This window comes from Plutella xylostella, chromosome 10, assembly GCF_932276165.1.
Source record: "Plutella xylostella chromosome 10, ilPluXylo3.1, whole genome shotgun sequence".
Classification (NCBI taxonomy): Eukaryota; Metazoa; Arthropoda; class Insecta; order Lepidoptera; family Plutellidae; genus Plutella; species Plutella xylostella.
The window spans coordinates 7742984-7762178 of record NC_063990.1 but is presented as its reverse complement, the minus strand read 5'-3'; the positions used below and the strand labels follow the sequence as shown (position 1 = coordinate 7762178).

General features: G+C 35.1%; 1 protein-coding gene across 3 annotated transcripts in view; it reads left to right on the top strand.

The window, feature by feature from the left end:
* The window catches only part of LOC105380927 (TNF receptor-associated factor 4), an 86090-nt gene that overhangs the window by 50462 nt on the left and 16433 nt on the right, over window positions 1–19195 (top strand). Inside the window, exon 1 of one of the 3 annotated variants that reach the window (XM_038117730.2) lies at window positions 11469–11818. The exons of the other annotated variants lie outside the window; for them this stretch is intronic. Coding sequence (XP_037973658.1) covers window positions 11621–11818 — 198 coding nt within the window. The 5' untranslated portion in view covers window positions 11469–11620. Of the gene's footprint in view, window positions 1–11468; window positions 11819–19195 lie in introns of those variants that run through there. 3 annotated transcript variants of the gene reach the window in all.

Here is a 19195-nt window from a genome sequence, read left to right as displayed (position 1 = left end):
TTATCTATTTAACTATAATAAGTCGGTATCGGTATGGTGTACTGAATTGACAAATATTTTAACGACATGATGACAGTAAGCATGCGAAAATACAAGGTGATATAAATTATGTTATGTATTTCATGATAGAAACGAAAGATTAAAATCAGATTAACAAGCACTAACTGATACTGTTGCGCAAAATCTTGAGGTATAGTTTCTCAAAATGACTAGACCCAATTTAAGATATGAAGTCAAGTAGTGGCACACGTAGGGATCGTAAAAGTGTGTAGAGATATTTTTGACAAAATTTATAGGAGGTGTAATCAAAATCAAATCAATCAGAGAACCAAAACGACTGTTAAATCTTTAGAGAATCGATTCAAAGTTATAAACGACACTGCACAGCCGACAAACAACTAATTTATTTGAATCTACAAATCACTTACAAATATTCCGTCACATAAAAAAATATGGCCCATCACATACGGGTGGTCAACATGACCTCAAATTGTTGTTTGCACATCCATTTGAAGAAATTCCCGGACCTGCCCGTTTAATGTAATGAGTCATAAAGCGAGGCCGACTTTATGAAATTTATGGTCGAAGTGTCCACTATTGTCAAATTTACCCTACGCCCGACGCGACGAGCTCGTCTCAATTTTCAAATGAAAAGTTAATTTATAGTTTTTATTGTTTGGCTTTTGGTGTAATTGTTTATCAAGTAAGTAGGTAATTAAATTATTATAATAAGTACACAATACTAATGGCCGCTATTAGTATTTTGCAAAAAGTACTAAATTAATAAAAGCCATAACTTCATATTTCCGAGGCGACCAGAGAAACACTCCACATTACGAAAACATAAATAACGTAACACACTATAGCGTTAACTAACCGTTAACTCGACATATTCGCATGCTTACTCGAACAATGCCATCATTATTATAATTACGTAATTAATGAAAGATACCTAGATCTGATTTGCAGATCCACATTCTTTCCTCTTGGAACTGTATCGTTTCGTTTCTCATACGGAAATGTTAAGTTTCTTGCCATTCAAATGAATTAATTATTAAAAAAATGCCTACAAGGGAACAAAAATATGGGTCCTTTACCTACCAATTTAGAATTTTTTAAACCAAATCTTTTTTGTCGCCGGCGATACCACCAATGTATAACAATAAACCGTAATTCAAACACAAGATGCGACCTCAGATAATCTGAGCATAGTTACATATTCAATACTAAAATATTTAAAAAGCAAACAATTATACTTCATTCGGGCGTTGCATGTGAAAAGATCTAACATTCAGATTGACGTTCGTGAAGAGGGTTCTGTAGGGTGAACAAAAAATTCATTCCATAAAATTCGGGAGATAGTGATAATTTCAAAAGGTCATTCGGAGATTGACGCTCTCCTTGGGAGATTTCTTGTATCTACTGCAAACATCATAGGTGAAAAAATACATATTATACTTTACATGGGTAGCACTTATTTTATTTTACTATATTAGGAAAACTTAACTAATTTATTTTGTAGATAACAATGACAGGGTAGCTTATGTTTCACAAGTTTCCACCTCTAGGTAGATTAGTTAGGTAGTATAGGGAGGGTTAACTAAAGCCTAGACTTAATCTAATCGCAAATACACATAACTTTATAACAAAAAGAGGGAATTAAATTATAAAACAAAAAACAAAGAAATCAAACTAAATTAAACTAACCAGGTTTATGAGAACCAAAGTAGTCATAAACCAGCTCATTGGAAATAGATGCTATGCTATTAAAAAAAATATTACTCTATGCTGTTTACATGTACAGTGGTATAATACAGGAGAGAGAGTAGGTCAATTAATTGGATAATGTATGGAAGCTTTCAGTAGTGTAAACCAAGAGAGAATATTGTTATTTGATTTAGAATTTACGGAACCCTAAAATATCCTGGTCCAGGAATGTACTGCTGGCTCTCGTACAATACCAATGTCTCTATTATTGAAGAATATTGTTTAGACCCTACGTATGAGTGAGTCACTTTCATTACTGTCAATGAAATGAATACTACTCGTGTTCCAAAGAAACTGGTAAGTGTAGTTGGTACACCCATCTGGAAAACGTGGGCTTAGATATACCATGCTGCAAGTGTAGGTTTGGGCTGGGCTTAGTAACCCTTTTTGCAACACGCCCTGTATATGAGTTTTGTAAAATTACAAAATATTATATTTATCAAAATGCATCATGTGACTTTATCAGACATAGTACCTAACACTAATTCCTAACCTTTTTGGAATTGCTATATGACTCTATTCCGATTACAAGACCAGTTTTGCAAAATTCAGCCTAAACGGTGAAAACGGCGCGCGGTATAGGCCTGAGTGATTCGCAGGCTGTATGTAAGAGTCGATGGTATAATTAAGTACTTATAGGGGATGTATTGCTGTAATTAGGTTCAATAACTATACCTTGCTACCGATGTCTTCATTTGTTAATGCTTACTTAGAATCTGTAGTAAACAATTGAATAATAATATTTACTTTAATCCTATCATTAAAAATAGAAAATAGTACAAACGCTATTTGAATAGCAAATAAATGTAATCAATAATAGAAACTACATTATTTTCATCTATGTGAGGATAGAAGCTTATGTCCATAACGCGTGTAGCCCCAAATCCCTACAGTGGTCTCCTGCATGACATAATATAGCAACTGACATGTCTAATTGACGGAGGACGCGCTAAAGCATTTTATATTTTTGGACGACTTTTTTCTTTCTACAGACCACCAAGGGAGATGAAATTAACGTTAATTAGAACACTTTTGATTTGGCTATATCAAATTCATTAATTACGGCTCTAAAGAGAAATATGAGAGAAGAGGTGTAAAAATATATGTATTTTTAAAATGTAAGTGCCTAACTATATTATAGGTTTATAGTAATATATTTTAATAATAAAAAAGAAAGTGTTATTTCAAACAGCATGGGGAAAGACATAGATAATGATTAACGTTATTAACGTTTACTTTACCAAAAATCAAGTGCCAAAACGAAAAAAAACTTACATTTGTTACTACCTACCAGTTAGGTACGTCTTGTCTTTCTGCATTAATTTACTGAAATTACGGGAAAAGCTAGATACTTACAAAATTTTATTAATAGTTAACCCTAAGGGTGGCTTACACAACAAAGTTAATCAAAATAAAAGCTATGACCTCTTGCTCTGACAGTATAATGTTAGAGCAAGAAAAAAAACTATTTAATTTTGATTAACTTTCTTATGCAAGTCACCCTTAATTCTCACGTGACCAAGTGACCATCCCATCTTCATCAATAAATTAAGCACCAAGAAGCCAATTGAGTTTCCGTCCAAAATAACTTGTTGGAAATGGAATCCGAAAGTAGGAGTACCGGTCCATCGGGCAGCTGATCTTAACGGACAGGCGACCAATTTCGGTTTTAACGGACAAACAGACATCTTATTTATAATTATTATTAATCAGTCTGGTGACCTTTGCGAGTGGGCCCGGTGGGTGCCGAATGTGGATGGCGCGCCAGTACGCCTAGACAGGTTCCTGATTTCTAGATCCATCTCTACCGCAACTATTTGTAGAAGTTGGATCATGTGTCTTTACTATATACAGATGCTTCTGCGTTTTCTTAAGCCATTTCTTGGCTCTCTCGAATGCAACCTTTGTAAGAACATATTTCCTTTAGCTCTAAATTTACTAAATATCCTTCGTAAGGTTGGGCCATTTCCCAATGCACTGGCCCACTATATTGGGAAATAGTCCTGAGGGTGAGGGTTGGTGAGTTCACATCTAGATGTGCTAAATCTAGATTATATAGGTTTCCTCGCTCATGATTAATTTTCAAAAATGTACTTAATTTCGTAAAAACTCATTGGCACATGACAGGGGCGGGATTTGTACACCCATCTCTTTTCTTAAGCCTTTCTTTTTACTGTATAGTTAGGTATGTTCAATAAGAAAAATTGTTACACCTTCTTTATAGAATACATCCGACAAATAGACTACTAGATACGGCTACAAATTTCGAATGTGTCAAAATGTTACATTCATTAAACTTAATGGGAGGTCCACAACAATTTCGATCCGAAAGTATTTTATACAGTTGTCAATCACATTGACCTTAAAAGCTTTAGGTACCTATTAGACACATAGTATAAAAAATAGCTTACTACCTTCTACTAAATTCTATTTTGTTTTAAAACTTAATACAGGAAATGTCAATATCAATCCTAATGTGAAAGTAACTAAGTAAAAGCAAACACAATAAACTTCAAAATTCATAAATTAACAGACACCCCAAATTCGGCAGGACTGTTATGACGATTTGTAACCAACCCCCTTTGTTCTATTTTCAAATTTGTACACATAGCGTCATCGGCATATTCGATTTATAAATTGAAACAAAGAAAGGGGACTGAACTTTCAAATCATGTGGAAATCTAGTGCTGGTTGGATGTGACAGCCGAGGTGGTAAAGGCACGAAGAAAAAAAAAGAAATTATAGAGGCAATGACACATTTGTTGTGGCTGTCATTGGTTGCTGCTTACCATTGACAGCTCATAACTTTTAGAGCTTTAATTTGTGATAAAGTAAATATGTGGAGGTTATTGGTACTGGTGCTACCGTATTTACTTTTATAAATGAAGGACCTAGTATTAGAGGGTTCGTCGTAAGTAATAGTAATAATGGCTGAAGGTTTGCTGATATGAAAATGTAAGACAATTATTAGTAGTTCTACGTCAGCTTGTTTCCCTAAATATAAAACTCGCTTTAAATATAAAATGAAATATAGTTTTCATAATTGCATATTATTATGTAAAAAATAAACCAAAAAATAAACAAACAACAAAAATACCTATTTCTTAAATAACCGTGTACAACAAACATTACAAACACAAATCACATGAGACGACACATTTGTCAAATCCATCACTTTATTTTTGGAGATTCTTCACGAGATACATCGAGCCCAAAACTAAACTAATTACGTTTGCTGACAACGCGCTTGAACGCATTAAGTCGACCGATTTTGTTGACAACTAAATCATAATCGACCTAATACATGTACAACCAACTTAACTTTGAACCCTTCTTCGCTAACATAACAAATCTTAAGTCTTAAGCAGTACAGTTTGATTTAGAGTGAATAATATGAAAGATTACGTATATACCCAATATAAATGATGTCAATTATCTCGAAGGCATGGCGCCAAGATTGCTATAAAGAGAAAAAAAGTTTATTTAAGCTTTTCTGAAGCGATGTGCTTGTGACACATTGATACGTTAATTTCGTAATGAGTCTTTGTCAGAAATTCTTATTGACAAAAGCTTATGGTACTTAGAATCGGAAAGCTCATTAGGTAAGTGAAGATCGTATCGATTAGAAGTCGTGCCGTATCTAGATTTATGGTGGTAATACTACCTTTTTTGGAAGGTGCTTTTTGGAGATATGTAGTAGGTTTTCCTAATAAGAGTCTTGCATATTTAAAAGTAAATTGAAAGAGATGATTTCTTAAATATAGTGTCATTGATTACTAATAGAAATATGACATTTGGCTTAAAATCATAATAGACAGTATCATAGAGCAACGCTGACGTCGCTGACTCGGCTGTAATGGACAGTATGATCAAATTATATCGAAGAAATTATTTGATGGCTGTCACTGTCTAGAAAAATCATTCCTGATGGACAGGATCAAAGTTATTCCCAGGGAGGGACGAATTATAGTTAAACTCTTCTAATACCGAAGTTACAAAAGTTAATTTAAATCCATAGTTTTTACATCTAATCTAATAATATTATACCTAACATATTTATTACATTAAATAAAATTTCATTCTTATGAATTTCAACAGCTGTTCCATAATAGTCCCGAGCAGATGCGCAGGCGCATAATAAACGTAATCCGGAGAATTTTGACAATTCCGCTCCGTCGTAGAACAGCTTTTACAAAAGTTCTTTTACAAAAGTTGATGTGGATCAGAGAGGCGCGGTCATTGGTGTCAACCGCCGCCGCCGCATTGACGATAGGTGAATCATTCGCCAAAGGGAACAACGTCTGTCTACATGCTTCATTTAGACCCACCAAAAATGAATAGTAAGACAGTAGTTATACCTAAATCATTTGCTGTCACCAAGTATCAATAAAATAGGTTAGGTATGTAGGTATACAGTTTCGCCACAAGCTTTGCTTTGGTTTCCCTAATTGATCCCGAATAAGACATGGCTTGTCATTATTATCACTCTTCAAAGTCAATGTAAAGAAAATTAATCACAATAATAATAAAGGTTTTAGCTATAAACATACAGACTTTCGCACTTAAGATACAAAGTATGGAAGCGGTATGTAAGCAAGTTACATTAAACCAATCAAATGATTTCAATTCCAATAGTGATTTTAAATATTTGTCACGTTTGGACGGACGCGTGACCACGGCTTCCATTATGGCGCTAAGACAATAAAAAAAAACAAAAATAAAAATGGCGGCAACGAACTTTGATATTAGATGCATTGTTATAATCAATTCTGAGTAACGTCGTGATGATGCCCACACGATCGTTCTGAAATGTACTCAACATTTGAAAGGTAAACAGTATTTTCAAAGGGTAAAAAGGTTCAAAGTTATATCTGATGATTTTAGGGTTAGATAGCTTTATAACCCTACATATTATAATCAGACATTAATGAATCTTCTGGATTTGTAAGAGACTCTCTAGAAAATTCACAGATTTTTAACAATGACTTAATTTCCAAGTCAGTTACGCAATTATCATCAATTCTATAATATTGTCTGCAATATGTACTATTAAAAATAAGTCTCTTTTCAGTAAAATCCCATATTCTGCATTTATATTATGATACTTTCCATTCATGGGACACCCTGTGTAGGTACAAATTAAGATAAACTGGAACTATTAAAATGTACAATGTTATTTTTTACCCATATGTTCAGACCCTAAGGGGCTGGTGTCAACTGCCAAATTATACGGTCCTAGCACATGGGGTGTGATTTCTGACGTTTTGAAATCGGACAAATCTTTGCATGAGTCCGGCACAATTTATTTATATTCTTGCCCTTTCGTGCCACATATGGTGTTGGGAGCATTGTGATTTTTTATGCGTCGGTTTAATAGCTTTTGCGATGTTACCATATGTTTCTCTCTTGGTCAGTTTTTACGCTATTAACAAGTAAAGAAGTGGTTCGGTTAAAGTAATCATATTAAAGTTAGTTGTTAGTCTTTGTTTTAAAGTTTTTAGTATTCTCATTAAAGAAATCCGCTTTCAACGATGATATGATGTCTCATAATATTCTATCTTAAGTTTATTAAAGTATTTTTTACAGTAACTTTATTATTTCAATTAAAAGTAACCCTAATAGCAAATATATTTATTATATCAATGGCATCATACGGAAAGGCCATATCTGTCTCCGTTTCATTGTTTCCAATAATTGACTATCGTGTGAAAAACCCTCCAAAATACCAATTTCGAAAGCTTTCATACCCCGCACGTGCTCCTCGACAAACACATTAGTGACTAATTGAACTTTTTTATTTAAAGTTTTTTTAGACTTGCCTAATTGCAGTGTTGGCTTATTTTAATTACTAAGTTTAGTTTCTGTTAATTTAGAGGTTTGCTGAAGCGGAAGCACGCACTTATTGCTGTCATTTGTAATGAAATGAAATATTAGGACTTATGTTTTAAAACATTGAAAATATAAGTGCAATATAATATAAAATGATTATAATTTCTTTACTTCATTGAATTTAACGGGCGACAAACATGAAGATGGCTGTATTAATTTACCCGTCTTTTTACCGAAATAAATATAAATAAAAAGTACCTACTGTCGTCAACCGAAATTCGTAAAATCAAACTACATTATTTTACGAATCACAGTGTTGCGGTGTTGTCCATTTTGTCGGGTTCTCTATCATTAGCTAAGTACTTAGGGTCGACTACTGATTAATTTTCAACCTGAACAGACCATTGCAAAAAGTTTTCCTATGAATAATTACTTACGATTTTTTATTAATAAATAAATGGACGTGGTATTTTAATAATAATTTCTTTTGTTACCCATCAACATGCATGGCGTCGTTAACAAAGACGAGTTGAGCCATACACCGTAAAATTAGGGATTCCTAAGGTATTAGAAAATAATTTACGATGCCACTAAAAATATAACAAGACAAGAGTGATGTGATGTGTCGTCGTTTTGTTTATAGTCTGCTGCCATTTATAATATATTTTAACCGACTTGAAACAAGGAGGTGGTTCTCAATTCGTCTGTATGTTTTGAACGTCTGTTAGCATAACTATGTCGTTTATTGGTGGATTTTGATTATGATATTTTTGTATGGTAGGTAGGTGATAGGTATAGGTACTTTATAGGTGGACTCATTGGAAAAAATAATTGCTAATTAAAAATATAACAGCACATTAGCACAAATTATTATATTATGTTGGATAAATTAACGGCTGTCACATGTAAAACTTAAATATCTACACTCACAGGCAATAAAAAAGTTCCATTGAGAAAATCACCAAATTACTTATACACAGAAAAAGCTAACTTAATGACGCCTTCTGCAATGTTTAAGTTCATTTTATGGCGCATCAGACAGAAGATTACCAACTAAAAACGTAAATATTTTGTAAAAATTTCCTTTTCAATGTTTTAAAAAATTGAGGCCATATGTTGTCTACATTTTGTAAGTGGAACTGTTTCTTTGCACGTGAGTGTATAAACCTTATTTCACGGAAATTTTGAAAAATTATTAACGTTAGCTACTTATAAACCAAACGTAACAAATAATCATTAGTTAAGTACTTTTTCAATTCCTTTTCAGATATCATTAAATTTGGTTCACCACTGGAAAATCCCACGGGAAGTAAGCTAATGGCAAAAATATAATAATAAAATATCAAACAACACAATAAAAGCGGTGTAAATAATAAAAATATTGGAATAACAAGATATATTGCATTGCTATTGCCACTATAATAAAACTAAGCAACACCAAACGCATACCACCCATGTTCCGAATTTGAACTAAGGGGTGGTGAACAACCGTTATTACGGACTTTAAAGCGACTCTACATCGATTTTGATGTTAATTTTGAAACTGATTTAATAATCATACAAATTCTTTCTTAGATGACCACCACACCACACAAAAATACACAAAAAATGCAATAAGTAAAATAATAATAAACATAAACAAAATAAGAATATTGGTTATCGGGGAATAAATTAAAATGACATATAGATAACAGACATATATGTATTAATATACTTAGTCTATGTAGTAAAGTACTAACATAATCTTTTATGAACCTAACACTATTGCAACATAATCGTTTTCGCTAGCAGAATAAACAGCTGTCTCTACGGGGGCTAGCTAGAGAACAAAGGAAGGGTCCTTGGCCAAGACCAGAAGAGGGATATTAATGACCCTTTTTTGTAAACATAATGAGTTCGCAGTCCGTAGGTACCTATGTGGTCAACAGTTGGTGCAGGACTTTGCTTACTGCATTGTAGAATTATTACATAGGTAAAGATAAAAATGAAATGCCCTTAGTCCATGTTATGTAGTTAACTTTTAGAGCTACACGAACAAACTCAACACTACACAAATTCTACATTTTGGGAACTGAACCTTATGATCCGAAAGGGAATCCTCACTTGAAAGAGGATTTTCAAGTAGTTCGCGAAAATAACAACAAAAAAGACAAGAGAAAACACTTCAGTCTAGAAACTGACACTCTCTTCCTCATCTCAAGCACCCGCGTGCACAACTTCCTTCTACATTCAAAATTTTAAAATCGGTTCGAAATTTGAAATTTAAAAGTAAATTGGTTGGCTGGTGAGGCTGCGGGCGGCAGCTGCCGCCGCACGTGGCTGGCGACACGCTCCGTGTCCTGGAAACGAAAATGGGGGGAGACGAGGAAAAAAAACTAAGTGGTCGCGTGAAGTATGAAGGGTTCATAGAGAATGTAGACACCGTGACGAAGCATAGGTCATAAGCACCCTGCCAAGTTCAGCTTCAGTGATCTGGACATTGCGACTTTAAGTTTAAAACACTAATTGGAAGAAACTGCACAAGAAACTCAGCTTTGCAATTCATATGCGCTTGCGCCAGGCATTAAGTTTTTCTTAGGGCCTTTGGCACGCTTCGCAATTATTTTTACCACCGATTGTATGTAAGGAGTAGGGTGAGTAGGTAGGTACAAATATCTGCAGAATTAATCTACTTTTGATTTATCTTTATAGGGACTTCATTATTTACAGCGTGATATTAAAATCCTTGCAAATATTTGGAAGTTATTATAAAGTGATAAGTTGATAGTGATAACACAAGAAAAACATCTAACGCAAAAAAATAACATCGTAAGTATATATTCTAAGTATCAACTTTTCCTATTTACTTGTATTTGTTACAGTTACAACCAGATCATATATCTCCCTTTTCAGTGTGTTTCTGTTCTACTACAATAACTTCTTCAAATTCCTATTATCAACACGTCTTTGAACGTTTTTTACACAACTCATTCAATGTTTTGGAATAGTATTTTTTAGGGGACTTTCCCCTTTTGAAAACATCACGTGTGCAGTTATTTTTGCGTCTAATTTATGACTCCCTGCTAATCCCCACGGATATGGGTCGATAAGGGCGGAAATGAAAGGTAAAGTTACGCAGTTTCTATTTCGGATGCCCGACCCTGCTGCAATTGTTGGTAAATTCTTTGTTGATGATGATAAAAGGGGTCCTTTTTAGGGTAATTGTGGTTCTCGGTCCGTTTATGTATGATCTGACTGATCAGGATTATGAATGAAGTTGTGCCTATCCAAATACGTGCAACAATTGGTAGGTATTCGTCATTATTTTTTGTTCTATTCCTATATCCATGAATATTATATATTAATTAACGATACTTAGGCCCTGTTTCACAATGTCTGGTTAGTGGCTACCTGTGAGATAAAATACATGCTGTCACTCTCTGATATTATTTTTTTGACAGTGACAGCATGTATTTTATACCACAGGTAGCCCCTAACCAGACATTGTGAAACAGGGCCTTAATAATTTTGAAAAGACCTAGGTACTAAGACTGCAAGGATTATTGATAAGTACCGTTAAAACTCAAATTATAAAAGAAGCTGTGTGAAACGTCTTATTTATTCGTGGGTTACATTACATTACATTTGCATACAAAAAAAAACTGTACTTAAGTACTTTTTATTGAGTATCGAAGTTCGAAGTAACCGGAGGCAATAAACAAAAGAGAATCAGTCCCTTCCCTGCCCTTTAGTTGGCCTGCAACAGCAGTGCATAATGTGCAAGCCTGCACGCACACGCACGCAGCCGTGTACACGCACGCCACACAGCCGCGCCTGCCCCCTCCACGCCCGCATGTCAAGTCACAACTTGAATGCAGGCTGTAATCTGCTTTGTTGCTCGCGTCCGAACTTTTGAGGCCGCCACCGCATTCGTGCTTCGACCGCCGTCGAGAACACACGCGCGCTCGTCGACTCGCTCACCGGCCGGGGGCAGTGAACGCGTGTGAAATATAAACTTGTGGACTGTGCGCATGGACTAGCCACGATGGTGCGAAGTTTGTCTCAGTGGACGAAGACTCTGAGCTTCCCTTCGAGGTTGTCTCCCAACCGCACGTCGAAGGAGAGCGTGGTGAATGTCCAGCCGGGGTCTCCCGGGGTGTCCCCGACCCCCAGCGCCTCGTCGCTCCCGCAAAGCTCCGAGAAAACCATCTCCCCCATACCTATCACCGAGATCAGTCAAATCGTAAGTGACTCACGCATTTTCAAAGGGATCCTCCCTAACTATTCGGCACCCTCACCCTTTGCAAATGTTGGAAGCTCTAGAGAAATTGATTTTTTATTCATCTTAGATGGAAGTTTTAATGCAAATACTGTTTGCAGACAGGTAGGTAACGAGTTATGCAATGAACTGGGAACGCAGGAAACTTCACAAAATAAAACCTGATCAGGATAACAACAATGACCTCAATGAACTTAAAGGTTACATACAGTTTATTGAACCAAAAATGGGTAGGTAAATAAGTTTTGTTTCTAAGAGCACGATTTGCCAAGTCTCCAAGGATAACCATTACATAGGATTGCAACATTATTTTGACACGAATCTTTTGTGGTTTCCCGAGGTCCAAAATGTCATTTTACATTAGCAAATGCTAATGCCATGTCAACTCCTTGAACTATTTTGTACAATTTCAACATTCCCAACCGTAACATTAAATATAAGTAGTATAGATACCATTTTAGGACTACAGCTAGAAAGCGATCAATTGTTTGTTTACAAACTACGCCCTAAAAACACAAAAATCGAACTGCCCCTTCGCCCTTACAAGGAGGAACACAGTTATGAAACCTAACCGACCGCATCCCGAAAAGGTCTGCTACGTGTCTAAAATTTTATAATTATGTCTCCATATCAGTACATAATTGTCGTTTAGAGGAAATGTCGAGAGGAACGTGTCTTGACTGCGTATCGCCTCCTTTGATGTCTGCCTCTAGGAGTGTAGCATACATGGTTGCGTGGACTCTGAATGTCGCTTGCGGTAGTGGTTGATAGCGTTCAATGAATAGGTGGCAAGGCTTGTGTTGCTAGTCGGAGGCGGTCGCTTGGTAGGAAGCAGCCGGTTGCCTCCGCACAGGTACCGTTATGCACTCACCTTGGCAAGGCCGCCGTGTGATAGGGTTTTTGCAACAAGACTTTCACCTTTTAGGATCCAAACTGAACACCTTTCTAAAAATTCTAAAAGCTTCAGACTCCAAATAAATTTGAGATTAATTATGACCTCTTCGACTTGGCTTAATTTAGAAATGTGTCGATGATATGTTTATGCAGAAGGTAACTAACGTAGCAAATGTAACATTATCCATAGGGGCTGCAATATAGCATTTTTTACTTTGATTTATGAACAATACCTTGCTTAAAAACAAAATGTTATTTTTTGTATAATATTATACTCAGTACATATGCAATTATTACAGTAGCACAATGTAGAGATGCAAATGACTAACAATGAATAAGGGAAACCGTAATCGTTACCTAACGCATCCGACAAAACTGCACAAGTTACGGTAAACTGTACATTATATTCAATTAGACATTGCATAGACAATAGAATTAATGAGCACCACTTCATTATGTCGGAACCAGATGCGTTTTGAGATAAAACAACAAACAATAAGGACGGGTAACTTTCGCTGGCAAATTAAATAGTAGCCCATTCAGTTTGCTCCATATACAATAGTACAGGTAGGCTGTATACTGTTTCAAGAATGACATTACTAGAGAGGGACAATAGAGTAACGCAAAAGTAACGCAACATACCCCAATTTGTCACACATAATTCTCTTTATTTTTGGTCATTCGGGGCAGTAAATATTAGATCATCCTATTGCTTCTTTGTGACGAACAAACTGGATACAAAATGCGATCAGTTAAGTAAACATGACAGTAATCATAAATATTGCGTATTGCGAGAAGTAATCTGCTCAACATGTAGGATCTTATCCTGTAAATGCAGTCTTATAATTACAGAGCAGACCACCGAGTTAGAGGCCACATGTAGAGTAAAATGACGACCCGTTAGATATATTGATACATGGTACTTACATGCCTAGTTACTACCGAGTGATTCATATAAGATTATTTTACGACAGAAAAGAAACGATTTCTGATAACGAGAATGAAGTTAATTTTACTGCAGACTGGTAATGTAGAGTTACAATGAGAACTAAAAGCAAATGCAATTGTAGCAACTCAGAGTCACAAGAAAGCGCTATAAATATTTTTTTATTCATTGCGTCTTGTATTCTTGATTTTATGCGGCATTATGTCAAATTGCGATCACGAGTGACCTCATGCAGTAATAAATTACCCACCTTGTAATAAAATAACGTTTCATCTGCAATCGTAAAAGAAAGCCATCAACATTAAAGTGTACAGCATCGCCATCTTGGACTTAACAACGAGTCGGCGTTTTTTGACGGATTTAAAATCTATAAAAAAATGTTAAGTCGTCAAGTGGCGATGTTTATTTGACGTTTGCGTTCCGTTCCAGGCGTTTATTGGCATTAACTTAAAGTACGATGCGAATTCCTTTCCTGCGCCGGAGTGGGTCGTCAATTGCAAATGATTGCATAGGTTACATACCTACTTACAATGTCGACGATGCAGCCTTCCGTTAAGTTGGCTGTAGGCTATGAAAGTTGCACACCACGCATTCCGACACTAACAAATGTGATGGGGACGAAATAAAACATAACAAAATGACATTTTGAATAATGACTTTCAGTGTGTTAATGACTCTACCAGCTTATGATCGTGTATTCCAACATTTCCAACCCAGTGGTTAATTGAAATATCAGTCATGTCATAACAAAACTTATATAGGTAAGTATTAATTTTTGAATTGCCAATATGGAAATAATTAAACCCCAAAAAACCCTTCTACTGCTAATGATAAAAATACCATCTGAATAGCATTATTATATTATTATGCTTTCTCATTTGTGCCATCAATGTAATGATTACATAAAAATGACACAATGTAAGTACTTAAAGTTCACTGCGACCATATTTATTAGGTATTTTATAGCAGCGTCAGCGGAACAGAACATCTGCGTGTCAAATTCCTGTGTGCCATGTGCAGCGCAAGCTACTGGTAGCATGGGAACCCAACCGTGCACACACAGACGATGAAAAAAGTATGGTAATTCGAAAATAGAATGCAGCCTGCTGTTTGTAGGTCTTTCAATTGCATCATTTCCAAGTGCTGGCACTAGAATTTCAAATCCTAAATGCGACATTGTTTTCATTTCCAAACGCTGCGTCCACAAAACAAAAGCATAGCTCTCCATTCCATACTTGAACACAATATTTTTTATGTGTATCTGTAAGTGGGCTTAATAATACCATTGCCTTCTGAATAGTGGCATAGATAAAGGAAGAGGGTGGGTTTTTGTGCCGTCAGCTGTTTGTCGAGTGGCTTGTGGATGTGGAACCCGATACTTCCATACAAATGTATAGATAATAGAGATTTTAACGGACGGAATGTTTTTGTGTATGGGTTTGGTTTGATATTTAGGTACCAATTACATTTCTACTAGACTACATGACTACTAGATACTTATAATTTTTTCTAAAATATTTACGATTGCTTACGAGTTTCCCTTTTCCATAAAAAGGTCACATTTTTTGTCATTATTTTCTTCACAAACTTTACAAAAATCAAGTCCACTAGCTTTACGAGTTATGTTTCGCAGATTCGTTACTCCTTCAGTGTAACTGATATGCCAAATATCGTATGAATTATGATAAAAAAGCGGATATGAAATCTGACACAGAGAATCCCTTGTCAAGTAAGAACGAATTCATGTTTAGTCACTTTCGGACCTTCTTCGCTCAGATTATAATGCCCGGAAGTTGGCAAAAACTTTGGAATTTCCAAAGATATGCACACTGCCGAACAATATTAGTCTCAATGCCAGTGAGTGCAAAGCAGATAATAAGTCTACACGGTAAATTCTCATATGACATTAAATGTTATCGAAATCCTTTATCAGATCTAGGACAAATCAAATAACGCAGTAGGTAATACAGAATTTGTGCTACTTTTGATAAAATTCTTATTCCAAGGATGATAAAAAAACATTTGCATAATGATACAGTATTATCAGAATTTCATCGTTTTAAATTGCGTGCACTTATTTAAATTTCAGTTCTTATGAGACGATTTTATACGGCCAGGTAGCACGCGTAGGCTTTTGCTATAGTTTTCATTTTGTGGGCTCTCGTTGGTTGGCATTCGCAGCACCTGCCGCCAGACAGATGTCGAATGTTTCTTAGAGACGACCGAAAATGTGTAACATTTTTGGACAGATTTCAATGCAGGCAAAGCCCGATGAATTGCAACAGCTGACGTCTCGAAAAAGGAGCCTTTTATGTATTATGAATGTGTGGAGCGGATCAGAGAATGGACTGTTGTTATTTTTGACGATCAGCTGGTTTTCTTATATTTTTTGTGTGGAATTCGGCAGATGGTATCGGTTTGTGATGTTTCCGAAAAGCAGGAATTTTATCTAATACCTTATTTGGATTGAGTATGAGCTTAAATTCCTGTATATTTTTTTATGATTTTAAAATGCTTTCTTCTTTTATGTTGGTCAACTCTTATAGACAATATTAACAGTTAAATTTATTTACAAAGGGCCAGACAAAAGGTGTATTTATAACGCTCCGTCTGTTTTGTATCTCAAGCTCTCATGTTTATTGGTTCTTGTCCAGGGCTCCCTTCATGTTCTCCCTTGTAAAGAACTCCAGATCGAGTGCCCTCCAACCTTTGAAATGTTACAAACAAAACAATCAGCTTAGGTACGTAGAAACTATTCCATAAACTTTGAATTCATTTATTTTTATGTTGTTTGAAATGTAGACTAATTTTGAGGTTGAACCAATAAATATTATAAAATACCCAATACAAAATGTTCGATAATTTGAAATCTAAACGTAACAAAAGCAAGCGTTTCCACTATTTTTGAAATAAAATTCCATCACTTACATGAAAAGATTTTAATGGCTCGACACCTATAATTTGGGTAAGGTATCCAAAGGATTAACCACCTACTTCAGAATCATTTCGAACCTTCATAATTGTACATCGATCAAGCATTCCTGGCAGGGTATTATTAATTATTTGTATATCCATGTGCCATATTTGAACAAAATTGATTTTGATGGGTTCTTAGACATTCAAAAGTTATTGCCTCGTCAGGTGTAAGTACAATGATTTTCAATATGACAAAGACCATACTCATTAATTTATTAGATACGTTGAATTTAAAAGTAGTCATTAAAGAGACTAAGTTGACGATGCATCTACTGATAAATGAAATGGTAGCTAATTATTTTGTTGCGTCTGACAGTAATTGATATCGATCCCTAGATATAGTACTTATACAGTGGAAACATTTTGCATTTTCATGCTATGTTTTCAAGTTTTAAAAACATTACATATTTAATCAATATCTTGCAGTCAGCAAAAGTAATTACGTAAGTCCAGAATTTTTCTATGTATTTATTGAAAACAATCTCCAAATGAAAGTAGTTCTGTTATATTCCGTGTTAGTCAGTAGTTTAATAACTGCCTCTGCTCTTCACTTTCAAAAGTACGGAAATAGTGAGTTTTTAATCAAGGTAATTGGTGATATCTGATGGGCTAGCCCGCATATTGTTGCATGACCGTAACACTTAGGCCGCGTTGTTGTTATCTTCATTTCGTTTACTATGGGGGAATAAAAAAACAGTTATTAGGTTACATTATTGGATTAGCCTCTTATGTCACGCGGTATCTTTCCTAAATTATTTGGATTAAAAACATCTTTATAAATATAATACATCCTTAATCCATTCTCGATATAAATGAAAACTGCTTAATTAATATTATCAGCAGGCAAGTGACCGGATGCGCGGCCACATTTAAAATACGGATCGCGATCCCAATAATTCGGTTTTGTGCTTGACTTCCGGCGTCCTTCGCTACTTTTTTTTGTAAATCTGTGGGAATATTCAGTCAACCATCAAACTATAATTTGGTTAAGAATGTAACCAATTCTATTGTAAACATTTTTAAATTGAAACGTTAGCTTTTAAAAGACATGTCCCGATAGAAAATTGATTGTTATATGTTTTTACGACGGACTTAAGAGGCTTGGACTATTTTCTTTCATTGTAAAGGTAATGATTATCAAACTTTGATGTCGACATATTTATTGGGCTGTGGGAATTTATAAATCTTTGTTCTATCATATCTATATAGAAACTTACAAATATCGACTACATTGGAGTTCTAAATACTTAAATAGTTTCGATCGAATGGATTTATAAGTTTAATGATATGAAAAAAAAGGTGCACGGGTCTGTAAGTTGTGTAGTTAATTTGTTCATGCACTTATTAACATGCACGAGGCACCAGCATATCCAGAATAGTCACATTACCTGTGCAGCATGTAGCATGACTATTTAAAATTATATCATCAATCTGAATCTAGTTCTCTCAAAAACAATTCGGCGTTCAAGTAATGGACAACATTTCATTTTCTTTACCCTATATTTTTATTAGGTATTCGGAAAGATTATAGAAAATTAGTGGACCCGTATTTTTTTATTTTGTATATACATTAATTTTTGCATGTTATTTTTAACTTTAAAGTTAATTATTTTAAAACCGGAAGTGAAGTCACATATTAGGCTCAATTTTTATTTTTGTCTATTGCTTGAGTCTCGAAAAAAAACTGACACGTGACATTTCAACTTTGTTTACATGCCAACCAACAAATGGGTCATTTTCAAATGACATTGATATTTCTGATGATGGAAAGTAGGTAATTATCATGTAAAAAAATAAGCAGAAGCATTTTTTCAGCTGTGTAGGCGGTGGCATGCTCTGGGACATATTATATAGAGGTCATCTGTTAATAATAAATAAAAAAATAGTCAGAAAGTGTCAGAACAGAATTAATGAAAATGACCCAAATAAACAACAACGTCACGATAAAACGTCAAATTCAATCAAAAATGAAAGTGACAGTTACTTTGTTTTTAAATCTGTAGGCTTTGATCATCAAAATGCATCGCACCTGATGCATGACGTCATCAGTACTTTTTTACTATTTTATGATTTTCTCGAAAATGATACATCCAAAAAATACAAAAACATTTTTTTTGTGTCCTTTAGAGCTAAATCTCGAAATGGTTTTCGATTTATAGCAGCTTTAGTTTTTTGAAATGTTGTCCATTACATCCTGCCTTTTTTCTTGCTACGTAACAAGCACAAAAACACTCGGCGTTGTCGCATTCGCTCCGCCATTGTACATGATCAATGACCGTAGCTTGCGCCCTTGACCGTCCTCCATATTTTTTTACTTAATAGATCTTTCATATCTTATTTAAACGCTCCCAAATTCTCGACAAAATAACAGACCAAGTCCAGGCGATTTAATTTTATTTTTATTGCAACAAGATTCCCACGGACTGTGCACGCGAATGAGCTGCGACTTCTTTTTGGTTGTTTTATTTTTTAACATCCGCGCCCGAGGCATCAGGGAGCTGAAGAATAGCCCCTCTCTCGGTCGT